Raw genomic sequence first — 16,783 nt, 5'->3', positions numbered from 1 at the left:
ACCTTCTGCCTGACAAAATCCAGCAGCCTTTCCCAAGGCTTTTTTGGAGAGTCCAGATCCCTGGTCCAGGGGGCCTAGATCTTCACCCTCCCTCCCTGGGGTTCCCCCCTCTCCTCCCCTCATTCTTTGTGAAAGACTGCTGGGCACCATGACCTGCTTCCTGAGGGCCTCCTGTTCTGCAGGAGACTCAAGACCCTGCACAATGCAATGCAGAGAGAATTCATAGTCACAATTGCAACTCCAAGAGTATGCGCATCTCAAAAGGGACTCTCACATGACCACTGTGTTTACCACATTAGAATCTTAGCAAAATGTATCTACGCTGAGCCTCAGACAGCCAGCAGTGGCCAGTCATACATAGACAGGCATTAGTCCAGAGAGGTCTAAAGGTAGAGACTATAGGTACCTCAGGATACCTTTAGCCTGGGGGCCCAAAGTGTTACACATACCCAGGCATCTTGGGAGTAGGGAGGAGAGAAAAGAGGAGCCTGAGTTATCTCAGAGTCCATTCATTGCTTCCAGAGAATGTGAAGTGGCATCAGACAATCTATTCTCATCTAAGTCCCTGAGAAAGGTCTACAATGTTCAAGACTGGGTAACTACATTTAAAATAAATGCTTAGACTGCTACTCTCATTTCAAAAGACTTGAAGACTTCTGAGCAATACAAAGGAAAAGAGAGAGTTTTCTTTGGACTTATTAACATGTGCTTCAGGAAAATGGGCTTTGGAGCCAGACTGGTCTCAAAACCTGGCCCCTTCCAGTCGCTAGAGGTGTGGCCTTACCAAGAGACTCACTCCAGTCTCTGTTTCTTCATCTATAAAATGAAGGGTAGTACTTTATGACAGCCCAATGGCTTCATTACTTGGAACAAAATGCTTTCTCACTTGGAAAACACTTAGAACTGTACTGTAACGGGCACACAGAAAGCATTCATGAATGTTAGCTAAAAACGTGACAAAAAGACCTTCCCCTAAGAGCCACCACAAAAGCCCTGATACAAAGCGACATACCTTAACTTTGGAGTTCTCTATCAAATGCTGAGCCATGGATTTTATCAAAACGTCAAAGAAAAACCATGAATACTGAAAGAAAAAAAAAAGATCCCAGTGAGAAAAACAAATTAGAAGGTGAGATGTCTACTCTCTTAGGTTGGTAATGTTACAGACACAAAACAGGTGTGACCTCAAAACAGGGCCAAACCTCTTGGTAAATTATTAACAGACCAGAGGTGTGTGGCAGCTGTTCTCTTGCTTTTGCATGTCCAACAAAAAATTGTATCCCACAAGGAAGCTGGACGCATATGCTCAGCATGGCACAAACCAACAAGAGGCACCACTGGATTAGATTTGTGATCTTTCCTCTTGGCTGAGCCTCGCCTGCTGATGCTGCCTTTTTAATCTTCAACTCGGTATCCTCCACTCATTTCAGTATAATGACTTCTTAAAACTCAAGAGCCTGTGAAACGTTAAATATAGTAATATTTTGATAGAAGCACAAGTATAAGCAGCAAAGTTGGTCTCAAAGAACTAACTCTTTACCCCTTTATAGGAGGTGGGGATGGTCTCTGAAAGCGCACAAGAAGGGTAAACTGATCAGGTTATGGTGTTTGGATTTTCTTCCATCGATTTCAATACTGCAGAGCCACACTAGCCCCCACCCCCCGAAATACCTTAAGTAGTTTGTTGCTGGTGAGAAAGTCAGCAGAAGGCTTGAGAATTGTGGTCATGGCTTTTGTCAGTTCTTCATGCACGGTCTTGTATTCAGAAGCAATGTACGGCTCAGCCTTGTAAGCATACTTTGAAGAAAAGGGAAAGATACTTTAATGTCTCAGTTATCCAAGATGGGCTGAAAAGCAGGAGGCTCCAAGGGATGGCAGTAAGGGACTGAGGTACAAATGCAGGGTGGGAGAGGAAGGTGTGGAAACAGGAGGGAAGGGTGACATAAAGAGGGAGCCCAGGATACCTTCAGGGAACCCATTATAACATGGAACCACCCATTAGTGGTCCTCCAGCCCACAACTCCACCTCCCAGGAACTTCAAAGAATGTGTCACCCGACACTGGGTGACTCAATCCCACAGCTATAATTTATAGTGATGTCTAAGACTAAATGGAACATATGTAACTTTTCAGAATGGTGATCACCACTCTGTTCACCAAATAGTATTACATAAACAAAGAACCTGTTGATATTCATCCTAATGACATGTCTTGCTGTCCTACATCGTTATCTAATTTGACGGTGGCCAGAGCTAACCTCCTCTCAGGAGAAGCAGTTTTACTACAAATCTTAATTGGTAAAAAGAAAAATGAAAACAATAGTACTATACCAAAGGCCTAGCAAAAGGGACTTAAAATTCTTTAAAATTCCATGTTATTATTATTCACAAAACCCATTAAGAGAAACATGCGTTGAAAAATAAGACTAAGTAAATAAATTAATTGCCCCTCTTTGAACTTCTTCTCGTTCAGGTATAAGTACTGACTACAGGTATAGAAGAGAAAGTAGAGATACTCAATTTCACCCCAAAATAACTAGATTTTTTTTTTAAAATGAGACCTTAGAAGGAAAATTGGAGAGCCACAGATTTAAATGATTGGGGACAGTTTATTTTACATACCTTAACATATGACCTCAAGTGGCTCTCCAATCCTTCCTCATGGCACTGGGCAACCACATGAATAATGACCCTACACACCACAGGAATGAATAAAGCAATGAATAGTAATGTGAAAATGAACACATTTCATTATTACACAGTAGTTGTAGAACAATGATGATGCTATTGGCACCACAGGAAACAAGGAAACGAGGAATTAGATGGGGTCCCTACTCATGGGATCAAAAGAAATTTCTTAAATATAATGGTCAACACATACTAGCATCCCAGATATGTATGACCGTGCTCCAAATGTGGACAGATTGAAAGGGAAGAAGGTATCCGTCGATCCACTTCTCTTACCGTGTCACATTGACAGCGACTTCCTCCTGGGTTGCTCTGGTGAGGACTCGGAATAGTTGGTTTAGGATGGTGGGCAAGAAGGCGATCATCACGTGGCCTTCCATCGCATGCAGGCTCTACAGACAAAGAATGGCATTCGTGTCATCTTCTTAAAAGGAAACCAACCCCAAGCAATTTCCACTCAGTTTCAAACAAGCATGGAAGACGTTTATCTAAAACAGTGGAAGGCCATGGCGGGCAGAATAAGGGACAAAGATGTTCACATCCTAATCCCCAGAACATGTGAATATGTTACATGGCTAAAGGGAATTAAGGCTGCTAATTGGCTGGGCTTAAGATAGAAGGACTCTTCTGGATAATCCAGGTGGACCCAAAGTCATTACAAGGGTCGTTAAAGTCAGAAGAGGGAAGCAGAAGGGGAGAGTCAGGGGAGACGTGCCTAAGGAAAGAATGGTCAGAGATGCAACATTGTTGGCTTTGTGGTGGAGGAAGGGGGCACACGCAAAGGAATGAGGGAAACCTTCAGAAGCAGAGAAAGGTCAAGTAAGATTCACCCCCAGAGTTTCCAGAAAGGAACTCAGCCATGTTAACAACATCTTGATTTGAGCTCAGTGAAGCCTGTGTCGGATTTTGGACCTACAAAGGTGTAAGAAAATAAATCTGTGTTGTTGAAGTCACCAAGTTTGTGGCAATTTGTTATAGCAGCAATAGAAAACTAATACAAAGGCTCTTCTTAAAGTCACATGGCTCTCTGTGAGGTACCTAAAAGGGCACTTGGCCAACCTGTGATTTCAGAACTCCCACTCCATGTTCCTTGCTGAAATCAAACGAACTTGTATTCCATTTCTCACATTTTTTTTTTTTTAAGATTTATTTATTTGAGAGAGAAACAGAGAGAGAGCATGCAGAGTCATGCAGGGCAGAAGGAGAGAATCTCAAGCAGACTCCCTGCTGAGTGCAGAGGTTGATGCAGGATTCAATCCCAGGACTCCAAGATCATGACCTCAGCTGAAATCAAGAGCTAGTCACTTAACTGACTGAGCCACTCAGGTGCCCTCATTTTTCACGTTTCTTATATTTTGTCCCCATGCCTAGAATGCTCTTTTAGCTAACTCTCCTTTTTAAAAACACTCTCCTTGAACCGCATTCTGGATAAGGCTCCCCTAGAGAAACCCCATCTTGCTCTTACCATTCCATGACACTGGGAGTCTCCAACCCCTGTACAACACTGGGGTCAGTTATGTGCATTCTTTTTGTTTTTTTCATTCCCTGCCCTCTCACTCCCCAGCAGCATGTATTCTCCAAAGTTATCTCCTACAGTGAACTAAAAATTAATTAATGTTGGGACTTAGGCTTCTTCACTGCTTATGTGCCTATTACTGTGCTCTACAGCTGGGGAGCACTCCACAGATAGGGCCTGTGAGTGAGTGATCTATGCAGAGAACAATGTGTTTTGGATTGGGCCTAAAAACAGTATAATATACATGGGATGAGAATGAAGGCAGGAGTTGTCTTTCTTTTATCTTCTTTTTATTTTTAAATTAAGTTTTTAATTTTAAGATCAGTATAGTTAACATATAGTGTTCTGGACTTGTCCTATTTCTGAGTCCACTTTTTACCACCATCTAAAACCACAAATAAGCTATCAATGTGAGAGTATCTAGTAAGAGCATTCTTCGAAGGTTCCCAAGTGGTAAGAACAACACTCACCACCAGAAAGAAAACCCAGCCTACTCTGAACTCATTAGAAAGGGGTCACTAAAGAAGTCATCTGATACCTTAAGGTATTTTACAAGTTCACTCCCTAAGGCTTGGGCTCCAGATTCAGTTTTCTGGCAGTACTGGAAAAAATTATGTAAATGCTGATCCTGGGAGAAAAAAAAGAAGAGAAAGAAATAAAGTCTATTAGCATAATGCTGTAGAAATAGGAGTATCTGCTTCTCGCAGCATGCATGTTTTATTTAGACTATGCAACTGATCATATAAAGATGAAAACATCAAGGAGATAAAAATAAATTTTAAAAAAGATTTCAAAGATCCTCCAACCAAAGAAGAAATTGTTGAGAAATGTTACTTATACTGTTCACTTATATCTGAACATATGAGCACCTTATAATGTACTTTCTTCAACGAAAGGCCTCTAGAGTACAAATACATCCATATAACATATCAATTAGGATTTCACTTTGCCAAAAAAATCATGCAAACTCATTCACTGAGCAATCACTGCTAATGCTAATAGGATAGTACATACCTGAGTATACACTGTGGAAACCAGATGAGTTGAAACCTTCAGCAGTGGCTTGCTTCCTTCTACCCATTTAATTTCTGGACCATAATGCTGAAAAGGTATGGAAGGGGGGGGGGTGGAAATCCCAACATATTAGCCACCTTGGCTTCAAACACCATGTTCACTGAGGGGACTGATGAGGTGTCACAGGCCCAAGCAGAATCAGTGACTTAGTAGTTACAGCTGGCTCACAGTAGGGATGCAACCAGTCTTAATTTCCACTTACTTTCTTCCTCCAAGTACAGCACTCTCCTTACTGGATTTTCTAAATTATCTTCTGTTTAGTTGTGGCTATAGAACTACTATCCGTTTGAGAGGGAAAGAATACTTTTTCATCAACGACTTAACCAAACTGGAGCTCAGGATCCTTAAAGTGATGGCAGAAGATACTGCATCCAGCAAATAGGACAGGAGAAGAAGTCCTAACAGGGTAAAGAGCCAATCATCTGTGTGTGCTTATTTTGATTTCTGAAACGTCCTTTTTCTTTGTTCAGACTAGCAATTTTAACTGTTATATGATTTCCCTGGTTTTGGAATATTTTGATTGTCCATAACATGGACCCAGAACTGGCAGTACTTAAATGCACAGAAACAATAAAAAGCCATTTAAAATGAAATGAAACCTTATCTCAGCATGTTATAAAACTGAAGTCTATAAAATTTAAGATGTCAAAAAAAATGCAAAACCAACTAACCAATTGGGAAAATCTAAGAAAATTCAGGCTTTAATGAATCAGAAAATGTCTTAGAATGGGCTGCCCTGTAGGTAAGATTTGTTACTAGATTTACTCTAGGCTGGAAGACAATTCCTAATAGTCTGCGTGACTCTAAGAACACATCCTTACTTAAGCATGGGCTAGTTTGCAGCGAAAAACTTCTACTTCATCCAGTTTCTCCAATCTCCACGTCTCTATTCCCCTGCTTGAGGTACTGCTAGGTCAGGGCTTCTAAAACTGTAATTCTAAAGTGTGCCGTTAATAGCACTGCCTTTCACTGGCCTATGTTTACTTGAAAATGAATAACTAAAATCAAAATGTTGGGACCAGGAAAAATACTGTGTGCTTTTTTTATGTTATTCTTGCTCTAACTGATTTTTCATGTTTTCTGAAGTTACCGGGATAAATCAATCTTAAAGTTCTATACCCTGCCCATCCCGAGCTCCTGGTAGCCAAGGTAGCCAGATGGGAGATTGGCTGAGACAGGAACATGCTGTTCACTAGTCACCACCCTTCCATCCTTCAGGAGAGGAAGCCAGGAATATCCAACTGTTGAAACAAAGCACAAAACACTTCACTGTTGGTGTTCGAAAACGTATCAAAGAAAGTCAATGCTACTAAACTGCCTGATCTTTAAGGCCCTGAATCTAGTCTTTGCAGAACATTGTCTACAACATTACTTTGGCCTCTTTGGGATTACAATTTCAAAATGATCTTTCAGAAAAATTTACATATGCAAGCCCCAGCATGCTACCTTCATAAATTTCATCTAAAAACTCTGCAAAGGGGCTTCTGGGTAGCTCCTAAGCATCTGCTTTTAGGCTTCAGTCATGATCTCAGGGTCCTGAGATTGAGTCCCACGTCAGGCTCCCTGCTCCACGGGGTGGCAGTGGGGGTGTGTGGTCTGCATGCCCCTCACTTTCTGCCCCTCCTCCCACTCATGCTCTCCCCTTTGTCTCTCAAATAAATAAATCTTTTAAAAAATTAAAAATAAAAACTCTGAAAGAGGATGAGGATTCTGAATCAAAATACAATTTAAGAACCTAAGATGTAAGTCATAAAGAGTCAAAGGAATGACGAAATCCCAAACCTTGTGTTTCAACCACATCCTTCTTCTTCGTGCTTCCTTTACTTGAACTATCACAGCTGACATGGAAAAATGTGAACAGCAAGTGGTGCTTTCCATGCAGCTGGGTGGGCAATTCTATTTTGATCTGCAAGGAAGACCAAAATAACAATCTTTTTAATATCTGAAAACAAAATCTCGATGAAAGTGGCTACACGATGCATAACCCTGTGCATGCATGAGCATACATTTGGTCTCCAAACTGATATTAACATTTGTGGTCAGAGAAAGCAGAGAACATAGACAGTGCTAAAGAAATGGATCCATACACCACTGTCATGGTCTGAATGTGCAAGTCCCTACTCCCAACACTCAAATGCATTTGTTGAAATCCTAACCCCCTCCAATGTGATAGTATTTGGAGGTGGGGTCTTTGGGGGTGGATCAGGTCATAAGGATGGAGCCCCCATGAATGGGATTAATGTTCTTATATCTAAAAGAGCCACCCCCCTGCCCCAGCCTTCCCACCATGTAAGGATACAATTGAGTCTGTGACCAGGAGGGAGTTGGCCCTCACCCAGCCATGCTGGCATCTTGACCTAGGACTTTAGCTTCCAGAACTGTGAACAGTAAATGTCTGCTCTTTACAATCTACCCAGTCTGGTATTTGTTCTGGCTACTGAACAGACTGAGAACATTCACTGACTAGAAACGAGAGAGTTGGTATGTCAACTCTAGAAAGAACTAGAAACATAACATCAACCATTACATTAACCAGGATAGGACATTTAAAAGCAGGATTCTTATAGTAGTTTTAATGAACTACACTATGATTCTATATAAAGAAACCCAATAATGAGAAAGAAAGATTCTCAGGTCCAACAAAGGTAACTATACTTAAGTATGAACTTGAAAGAAAATATGTCAGAATATCAATCGTAGTAGTAACAGAGGAGAGATTTTTGACTTTTTCTTTTCTATTATCAGCATTTTCCAAGTTTTTGGAATAAATGTTACTTTTTGTAATTAGAAAAGATGTAAAATAAATACTTCAACATTTAGTTCTAGTACTGTAATTCTAGTATAGCATGCAGTTTCTTTTGTTTTTTTTGCTTTATTAAGCACAGAATTCAGAGTTTCCTTTAAAACTGGTTAACTGGGTTTTCCCATGAAAACCCCTTGGCTTACCTCATCATAAAATTCTGGGTTTTGGTGATGGTGTAAAACCGCAGCAAAGGCGCTTCTTGTGAACACTGGCCCACCAGGTCTGCCATAAATGCACTAAGTAAGAGTTAGCAAAGGAAGACACCAGTATTTAATTAACAGAATAAGAAATTAAACTCAGATGTGTTGTCAAGAGGCATTTCTACAGCATAAACTTCTAACCCCCTCCAAAAGATTTCTTCTACCTAAGAGACTCCAGGCCCCTCAGATCCCCTACTTCACGGTCCAACCCATCCTCCAGCCCACTTCCCAGCATCACTTCCCCTGCCAGGCACACACACCTGTCCTGGTTGTAACTAGACTACACCTTACCCATAGTCACCTATCATACCTGCATGCCTGTGCTCATGCAATTCCTCTGTCTGAATGACAGTTCTATGTGCACGAAACTCCCATGTGTCCATCAAGAAATGATTCACTCCTTCCTCTATGTCCCCCCAGCATTTTTTATACCAATTATCAGGTTTGACAAAAAAAACATTTCTATGTGCCAGGAGCTTTTTCTCCATGACTTCCTTTTCCACTAAGCCATGAATTTCTGGAGGGCAAAAGCTATTATTATATTCTTCTTTGCATCTTTGTCTCCTTCTCTTCTTGGAAAGTCATCTTCAGAGTTACAGTAAAGAACTTGGGCTATAGCATCAGATGACCTGGGTTGGAACACCAGTTCTAGATTGTCTGAAGGAATTTATTTAAATTCTGTACATTAATCTCATCTAACAAATACTGTTAGGAGAATTAAAGGAGTTTAATACCTATAAGGGTCTAAGATCAGAGTCTGCACTATACAAGCATCCAGTAAACATCACCAATAATCTATTACTATTATTATTACTATAATAATAAATATCAACAAATTTTTATTATTATTTCTATTATCAATCTTACTAATGCCAATTCTTAGCACCCATACAATGTCTGGCTCAGAGTAAGACATTATATAATTACTGAAGTGAACATACACAGGAAACCTTGATCCCTAAAGAGTATAACAGAACCAATCAATGAGGAGAAAGAATTAAAGTACTCCTTATTCCATAAGGTTCAACACATGTGGTTACATATTGCGATGTCACATATTTTTGTGTTGTGTCGATTATAATGTGCTAAATTCCTTTAGCTATGCGATATCATGCAGGTCCATTTTTAAAATGGAAAAATGCAAACATATATAAAAAACAAACCTTCAGAGGCTGAGAATCTTCTTCATCCGAATCTTTGAATTCAATGCAAATAGCAATATTTCTGGCCTGCAGTAATATTTAAAGAAAAAGAAAAACAAAAAGCCAGAATATGTATTTATATAAGAACATAAGAATCAAAACCCAAGAGAATCTGATATCAAAACTGAAACCTCGATCTTTGCACTCACCTTGGCAAAAGACTTTTGACTGTCATATTTCAAGTACTTAGGATAAACATAAAGGTGATTGTTGTAGATGGTGTAAGGCTGAGTGTGTTTTGGTATGCAGGGCACAAATTCTTCTACTTCAAATGTGATTGGAGTTTTACTACAGGTTTCAAATTGCTTCATGGGAATGTATGATGAGTTGACATAATCTGGAAAATTAAAAACAAACAAATTGAGGTAAAAGCCAAACAAAATTTTGTCTAGTTATTACAAAAAACTTATACTCACTAGGAAAGTCTGAGGAAACATTATCAATTGTAATGTCTAGGTTGCCCAAAATCACTGGGAGCTTAGCCATCTTCTCAGGTCTAGAAACAGAAGAGAAAAATCACACATTTATAAGTTAAGTTAGTTATAAAACCTAAATTCCAGAGCAGCACTCCCAAGAGAAATTTAGTGTGAGCCACAAAAGTAATTTTAAACCTTCCTAGTAGCCACACTTTAAAAAGTAAAAAGAAACAGGTAAAATTAGTTTTAAGAATATATTTTATTTGGCAGCCTGAGGGGCTCAGCGGTTTAGTGCTGCCTTCAGCCCAGGGTGTGATCCTGGAGACCCGGGATCGAGTCCCACATCGGGCTCCCTGCATGGAGCCTGCTTCTCCCTCTACCTCTGTCTCTACCTCTTTCTCTCTCTCTCTCTCTGTATGTGTGTCTCTCATGAATAAACAAATAAAATCTTTTTTAAAAAAGAATATATTTTATTTAACCTAATATATCCAAAATATTATGATTTTAATCTGTAATCAGTATAAAAAATTACTCTAATTCTTTGAACCCAGATGTGTTTTACAGTTAGAGCTCATCTGTTTGGACTTGTGGTTCTCATGTTCAACGGCCACCTGCGGCCAGTGGCTACCGTGTTGGACTGCACAAATCCAGATAAGACTATCAGACAGATGTTATAGGTCACTGTTTTCGTGAAACATGCCATCCTTACCCACATTCTTGGCTCACTTAGAATTATGAAAATAACAATCTCAAAGCTGCTTTAGACTCCAGTGTCTAGTAAAATGGTGGACACAAAGTAGGTACTCAGTGAAATGTTTGGTGTTTGCATTTGGTCTAACTTAAAGCAGTGTAAGAATCTCATCTGTGATATTTCTGACAAGAACTGCTACCGCATCAACCCTTCCTAGTTGAAAGGAAACTTTCAACATAGCCATTTTGACACCCAGATTGTTCCTCCTCACTTGGACTCTCTGCAACTTCCATTCACCAAGGCACTTGGCTACATTTCTTTGTGTAACACCCTTTAACCATCTATATATAAACAGCAACCACAGCTTGCTGAAGTCCTCCATTCTCAGTGCTTTTGGACCTTCCTTCAATGCCAAATCTCCCCTAGAGGAATGTCCTGTTTATGTCAAGGCACCCAAACTGCACACATCAGGCCCAGTAAGGTCTGACCATGTGGGGATCGAGCAGCTATCTGGTTTTGAACAACATATCCTTCTACTAATGTAGCCAAATGCTATTATTTTGTGGTAGCCACACCTACCTGGTGATATACATTACATTTAAATCATCTAAAATCTCTAAATCTTTTCCTATATGCTTTACTACCATGCTAGATCTCTCCATCCTGTATTCATACAATTATGTTTTTTGGTACCCGGAACAGAATTTGATTTTTGCCTTGAGGAAATTTCACTCTTTTACATTTGAGCCATTTCTAGTTGATCAAAACCCTCCTAAATCCAGATTATAACCCCTAATGAATTAGATATTCCTAATAGCTTGATGTTATGAAGACATTTCATCAGCATGTTTTATTCTCAAAAAAGTCACTGATGATGATACTGCACAGAATATAGCCAAGAACAGGTTCCTTCTCAAACCTCCAGAAGCCCTTCGCCAGACCGATACTGGCCCATTCTGGTGTCTGGCTACTCCAGCAGTTGAACAACTGTCCACTCACGAATAGTACACTTCTCTGACTTGTTCACAGGACATCCTAGAATAGACAGTTGTTGAGGGCTTTGCACTCCTCTGTGGTACTAGTTTAGCAACCCAATTAGAAAGAGAAAAGCTGAAACGCCGTTAGGATGACTAGTTTGACGTGACATGACTTATTCCTAGAAAACAGAATGCTGCCTCGTGGTTCTTCATGAGCCACCTGTTTAATGTCTTTTAAAACAATGCCAGAAAACATCAGAGCTCACTGGCCTCCAAATTCTGCATTTGGTTTTATTCCTATGTTTGAAAAGTTCCTAGCTCCTGCTTTTAAAATTCCTCTCATGTTAGTGTTATCTATTAATCAGTCTCACAAATAATGTATCAGTCTATCCTGGGGTATTGCTCATCTGTATCAGGACTTCCTAACAGCCCTAAATTCTCATCCTTATGACAACAGACCATGCTGAGCACCATTCATCTTTGCAGAATCACTTTCTCCTAGAGTTTTTCTCCTTCATCCGAATCTTTTCCACGTGTCATATGTTTATATCGGAGTTTAAATGATCAATTCCTTCAAATCCTGAGAGAGATCACTGTCAGGAAGGTAAGCCAACAATTTTCTACACATTCTGCCTTCATTTAAAAAGATTTCTAGCCAAAAGATGTCCAGGTGCAGCCCAGCGTCACCCCTACATCTTGTCCTTGTGCCCATAGTGTGATTTGTTCAAAAACACAATCTTCTTTGCTACTAGCAGGAAGATTGTACCTTTGCCAATCATTTCCTTAGAGCTGTCTTGGGCCTCCCATACAACTTGTGCTCCCATCGATAGACTGCTGGAGCCTCTCTCAGCTTCACACAAAGCTCTCCAGGTACACTGACCCTTAGACCCATTGGATTCTATGCAGCTATAAATTCTCCTGATGTGGAATGCATTCATTCAAACAACTTAGCACTGCCCCGTATCACAAAACACTGTGCCCCACAAATCTTAGAGACACCTATAAAGTTGTATCTGCCTCCACGAGTCAGAAGTACCATTTATTACAAAGAATACTTTCAAATGTAAGTATTCAAGAGCATTGTATTTCACCCCTTCCCAGTTACTTCTACCCATAAATGATTATGTACCTTATTCATCATTTTTTCCTTTATTTTGATATCATCCTCATATAAACTTCTGATAACTGAATTTCTAAGCAACAAGTTTTAATTAAACAATCTTCACTGCAACTCTGTATAACGTGTTATTTCCTTCTGTGTCTAACTATATTAAGAAATAACTATGTTATTTCTTATTCGTATTCTTTCCTCTGCTGAGAGCTTTTACTTCTGGCTGCTATTTCCATACAGACATTATGTCCATGTATTTCCAAGAAAGCACAAATCTGAGCTTAGCTCCATACCACATAGCACATGGGCTTTGGGGAAGCTCTTTCTATCAGCTTAGTTTTTTAAATACAATCTTAAGTTTACTTCAGAAGCTTAGGGGTTTTATTGAACTTGGCTTATCAGACATCAAAACCTCACAAACAATGAGAATTCTACTGCCTTTTTTATGTGCAATTTGTAAAGTGATAGGGCGTGTGTGTGTGTGTGTGTGTGTGTGTGTGTGTGTTACACCAAGTGAATTCTATTATGACTAGAATTGGGTTTGTTTGTGTTTTTAATTTGTAAAGTATATATAAATTATATGCAAAACTCAGAATATTTCAGCATGAAAACTCATCCTAAAACTTCATTAAATAAATGTATAAAGTAAGCACACATAGGGTATCTGGAGTTTGGGAACTGCTTTTGTCTACATATAAACCTAGGAATGAGGCTCAAACTCTTGCTCTTAGGAAAAGGAAAGGTTTTCTCTTCCCATTGCCATACAATTGCTCCACAATTCCCAGAGGCAGGGAGAGCATCACAAATCAGCAGTCATCCCAACCCAACAGATTGGGTGTCCTCACCTCCATGTTTCTGCAGTCCAGTCCCCCCTTCCCCATTGTCTGTACTGACCCATTAAAGTGATTAACTGGCAATATAGGCGTGCCTGGGTCTGTTGGCAGCAAGTCTAATCTCCTAACTGCATTTTGTAAAAGGAAATAGCCCCTAAAAGCTTTGGAGTCCATTAAAAAAAATATGTATGTGACTGAAAGAAATTTGAGATATTTTTGTTTAAATGAAATCACTGAATTTATGTCTATGAGAAATTTTAATAGCTATTTATCAAGTGCTTATGGTGATACAACATGCACTAGACTAAGTTCCAGAGATAATTCAAACATGATACAATTCTCATACTCAACAAGACAAGATGACAACCACTTCCATACAGTGTGTGTGAACCTCTACAGGAAGGCAAGTGTCTAGTGTATTGAGAAGGAAGGGGTCAAGATGAGCCTTCTCAGTGAAATAACCCTGACATGCATCTTCCTTTATTCCCCACCAGAGCTGTAGGACACAGGGCCATTAGGATTCTCCCTTAAAAAGAGGAGACTCCAGCAGAACAGCTGCACGACCTGCCCCAGGTCTCCCAACATGGCCGTGAGCTGCAGACGACTCTGAAAGAGGAGAAGGGATCCTTTGAAGAGACAAAAGCATAAGAGGACATGATTTAGGCAGAGGGCAAAGTGTTCTGTGGTGAAAGTATACACAGTGGCTTAAGGGAAAGGCAAATAGCCTCACCTGGTTTGAGCACAGAGTAACCAAGAGGGAATAGAAGTAAAGAATGTCAAACACATTTACGCAAGTCTCCTGCACAAACCCTAATAATATTATTACCTAAACTACCCGATGTGGTAGCATTAAAAAAAGGTTTATATTTAGGCAGCTCTTCTTGCCCACGGTCCTATCTCCATGTTATAATAAGAACACCTTTTTGGGGCACCTGGGTGGCTCAGCGGTTGAGTATCTGCCTTTGGCTCTGGTCATGACTCAAGGGTCCTGGGATCAAGTCCCGCATCGGGCTCCCTACAGGGAACCTGCTTCTCCCTCTATGTTTCTGCCTCTCTCTGTGTGCCTTTCATGAATAAATAAATAAAATCTTGAAAAAAAAAAAGTCCATGTAAAATCACAGATAAATATTTCTGGAAGCATATATGTCAGCAATACCATCTATCTGACAAAATTGTTTTCTTACTAAATCTTGGAACACATCCCCTTATAATTACTGCGAAGGAATGGGAGAAGTGGCTTATGAGATTTGGCAGCTGTTTTCTAAAGACTGGGGCAGCTTGAGAAAATTTTTTCTATCCATTATTAAATGACATTTTGAGATAGTCATGGGAATAGAAACAATAGCTTGGCACCCAAGCTGGTCCGCAGGCCAGTGACACAGGATTATCCTCTATAAAAAAATAAAAATAAAAAAAAATAAAGAGGAAAGAAAAAGAGCAATACTAAGTTTAAACGGGGGGGGGGATAAAAAGGAAACCTCCACTTCCCTAATTCTGCTGTGGAAAGCACAGGGAGTGGACAGGGGCATGTCTCTGGATTCTTGCTGAGAAGAAAGGAAAAAGGCTCCCCTGCTACTGCTGCACCTTCCCATGCTGATAGCATCACATCCCTATTTGCGGGTTTCTGAGTCTCTCATCGGCCATTGGGAGCACGCTCCTCCCACAAGAACCTTCCTACTGAGCACATCCCTAAAGGCTCGCTGTGCTAGTGAGAACACTGCTGTGCTCTGAACCACAGAAGGCTTATGCTTTTTGCTGCCTGGCCATGGCCTCTCAGCTCAGATCATTTTTTCATTAAAGACCTTGTAGGGATGCCTGGGGTGGCTCAGTTGGTTGAGCATCTGCCTTTGGCTCAGGTCATGAAACCAGGGTCCTGAGATCAAGCCCCATGCATGGTTCCCTGTTCAATGGGGAACCTGCTTCTCCCTCTCCCTCTGCCACTACCCCCTGCTTGTGCTTTCTTTCTCCATGTCAAATAAATAAATAAAATCTTAAAAAAAAAAAAAAAAAGACCCCATAGCGGCCTCTACTAAGGAACAGAAGTGTGAGCTGGAGCTACCATCAAAGCACCACCACCACTGCCAGGGCACTCTCAAGCTAGACAGTCTAGGACGTAATTTCTGAGCGAGGGCTTACCGCCTCCATCATACACAAAAAAACTTCATTGTGTGCATGTTTGTCAGCATATAAAAGTTAATGTTAAAAAAAAAAAAAAAAAAAAAAGTCCAGGGATGCCTGGGTGGCTCAGTGGTTGAGTATCTGCCTTCAGCTCAGGGCATGATCCCAGGGTCCTGGGATCAAGTCCCACATCAGGCTCCCTACAGGGAACCTGCTTCTCCCTCTATGTTTCTGCCTCTTTCTCTGTGTCTCTCACGAATAAATAAATAAAATCTTAAAAAAAAAAAAGTCCATGTAAAATCACAGAAAGCTATAAAGTAGAAGTGAAAAGCCATCCATAGACCCATCCCTCAGAGACAATCATGATCACTATTTTGGTATAAATCCAAATGACTATTTTATGCTCATCTTTCCATCTGGCTAGTTATTTGCCTATCTATTTCTTCACTGATACACAAAAAGAAATATATAAAATATTTTCTTCTCAAAAATGAGATCTCATAGATACTTTTCCTCTCTAACAATATAGTGTGTACACCTTCCTAAGCAATTACTTTGGACCTACATCATGATTACTAAAAGTTGCATGGTAGTCTAGTGCAAGAAAACAGTAATCTGTTTAACTAAGGTAACTAGAGTTTTCAAAAAAACAAAACAAAATAAAATGACTTTTTATTCTATAAGCAAAGGGTAAACATGACAATAATGACTGTATAATAACATGTTATATATGATGACATACCAAATAGCACAGTGATAGGAGCAGATTCTCAGCTGGGCTGCCCCAGCCACTGCTTCCCTCTTTTTATCACATTGCTGTGAGCTGAATAGTGTCCCCAAACACATATGCTGAAGTCCTAACCCCTGGTATCTACGAATGTCTCCTTATTGGAAATAGGATCTTTGCAGATGTAATCAAGACAAGATGAACTCACTGGGATTGGCTCTAATCCACGATGACACATTCCTTTATAAGAAGGACATTTCACCAGAAACACACAGTAAAGGGGTCATGTGAAGCCAGAAGTGGAGATTAGAGTGATGCTGCCATAAGCCGAGGAATGCCTGGGTCACTAGAGCTGAAAGAAGCAAGGAAGGATCTTCCTCCAGAGATTTCAGAGCAAGTGTGGCCATGCCAATGTCTTGGTTTCAGGC

General features: G+C 40.2%; 1 protein-coding gene across 37 annotated transcripts in view; it reads right to left on the bottom strand.

Annotated features, from left to right (window-relative positions):
- The window catches only part of DOCK9 (dedicator of cytokinesis 9), a 279,300-nt gene that overhangs the window by 78,758 nt on the left and 183,759 nt on the right, over positions 1–16,783 (bottom strand). For all 37 annotated transcript variants that reach the window (XM_072782523.1, XM_072782529.1, XM_072782544.1 and 34 more), the window contains exons 16-27: positions 9,899–9,978; positions 9,632–9,819; positions 9,444–9,509; positions 8,224–8,316; positions 7,060–7,183; positions 6,397–6,518; positions 5,218–5,304; positions 4,742–4,831; positions 2,964–3,079; positions 2,622–2,691; positions 1,672–1,797; positions 1,013–1,084 (exon numbers count right to left, since the gene is read on the bottom strand). In XM_072782523.1, coding sequence (XP_072638624.1) covers positions 1,013–1,084; positions 1,672–1,797; positions 2,622–2,691; positions 2,964–3,079; positions 4,742–4,831; positions 5,218–5,304; positions 6,397–6,518; positions 7,060–7,183; positions 8,224–8,316; positions 9,444–9,509; positions 9,632–9,819; positions 9,899–9,978 — 1,234 coding nt within the window. The remainder of the gene's footprint in view (positions 1–1,012; positions 1,085–1,671; positions 1,798–2,621; positions 2,692–2,963; positions 3,080–4,741; positions 4,832–5,217; positions 5,305–6,396; positions 6,519–7,059; positions 7,184–8,223; positions 8,317–9,443; positions 9,510–9,631; positions 9,820–9,898; positions 9,979–16,783) is intronic.

The sequence above is a fragment of the Canis lupus genome, chromosome 17 (assembly GCF_048164855.1).
Source record: "Canis lupus baileyi chromosome 17, mCanLup2.hap1, whole genome shotgun sequence".
Taxonomy (NCBI): domain Eukaryota; kingdom Metazoa; phylum Chordata; class Mammalia; order Carnivora; family Canidae; genus Canis; species Canis lupus.
Note: the sequence above shows the minus strand (reverse complement) of the source record. Positions and strands in the feature narration are given on the sequence as shown.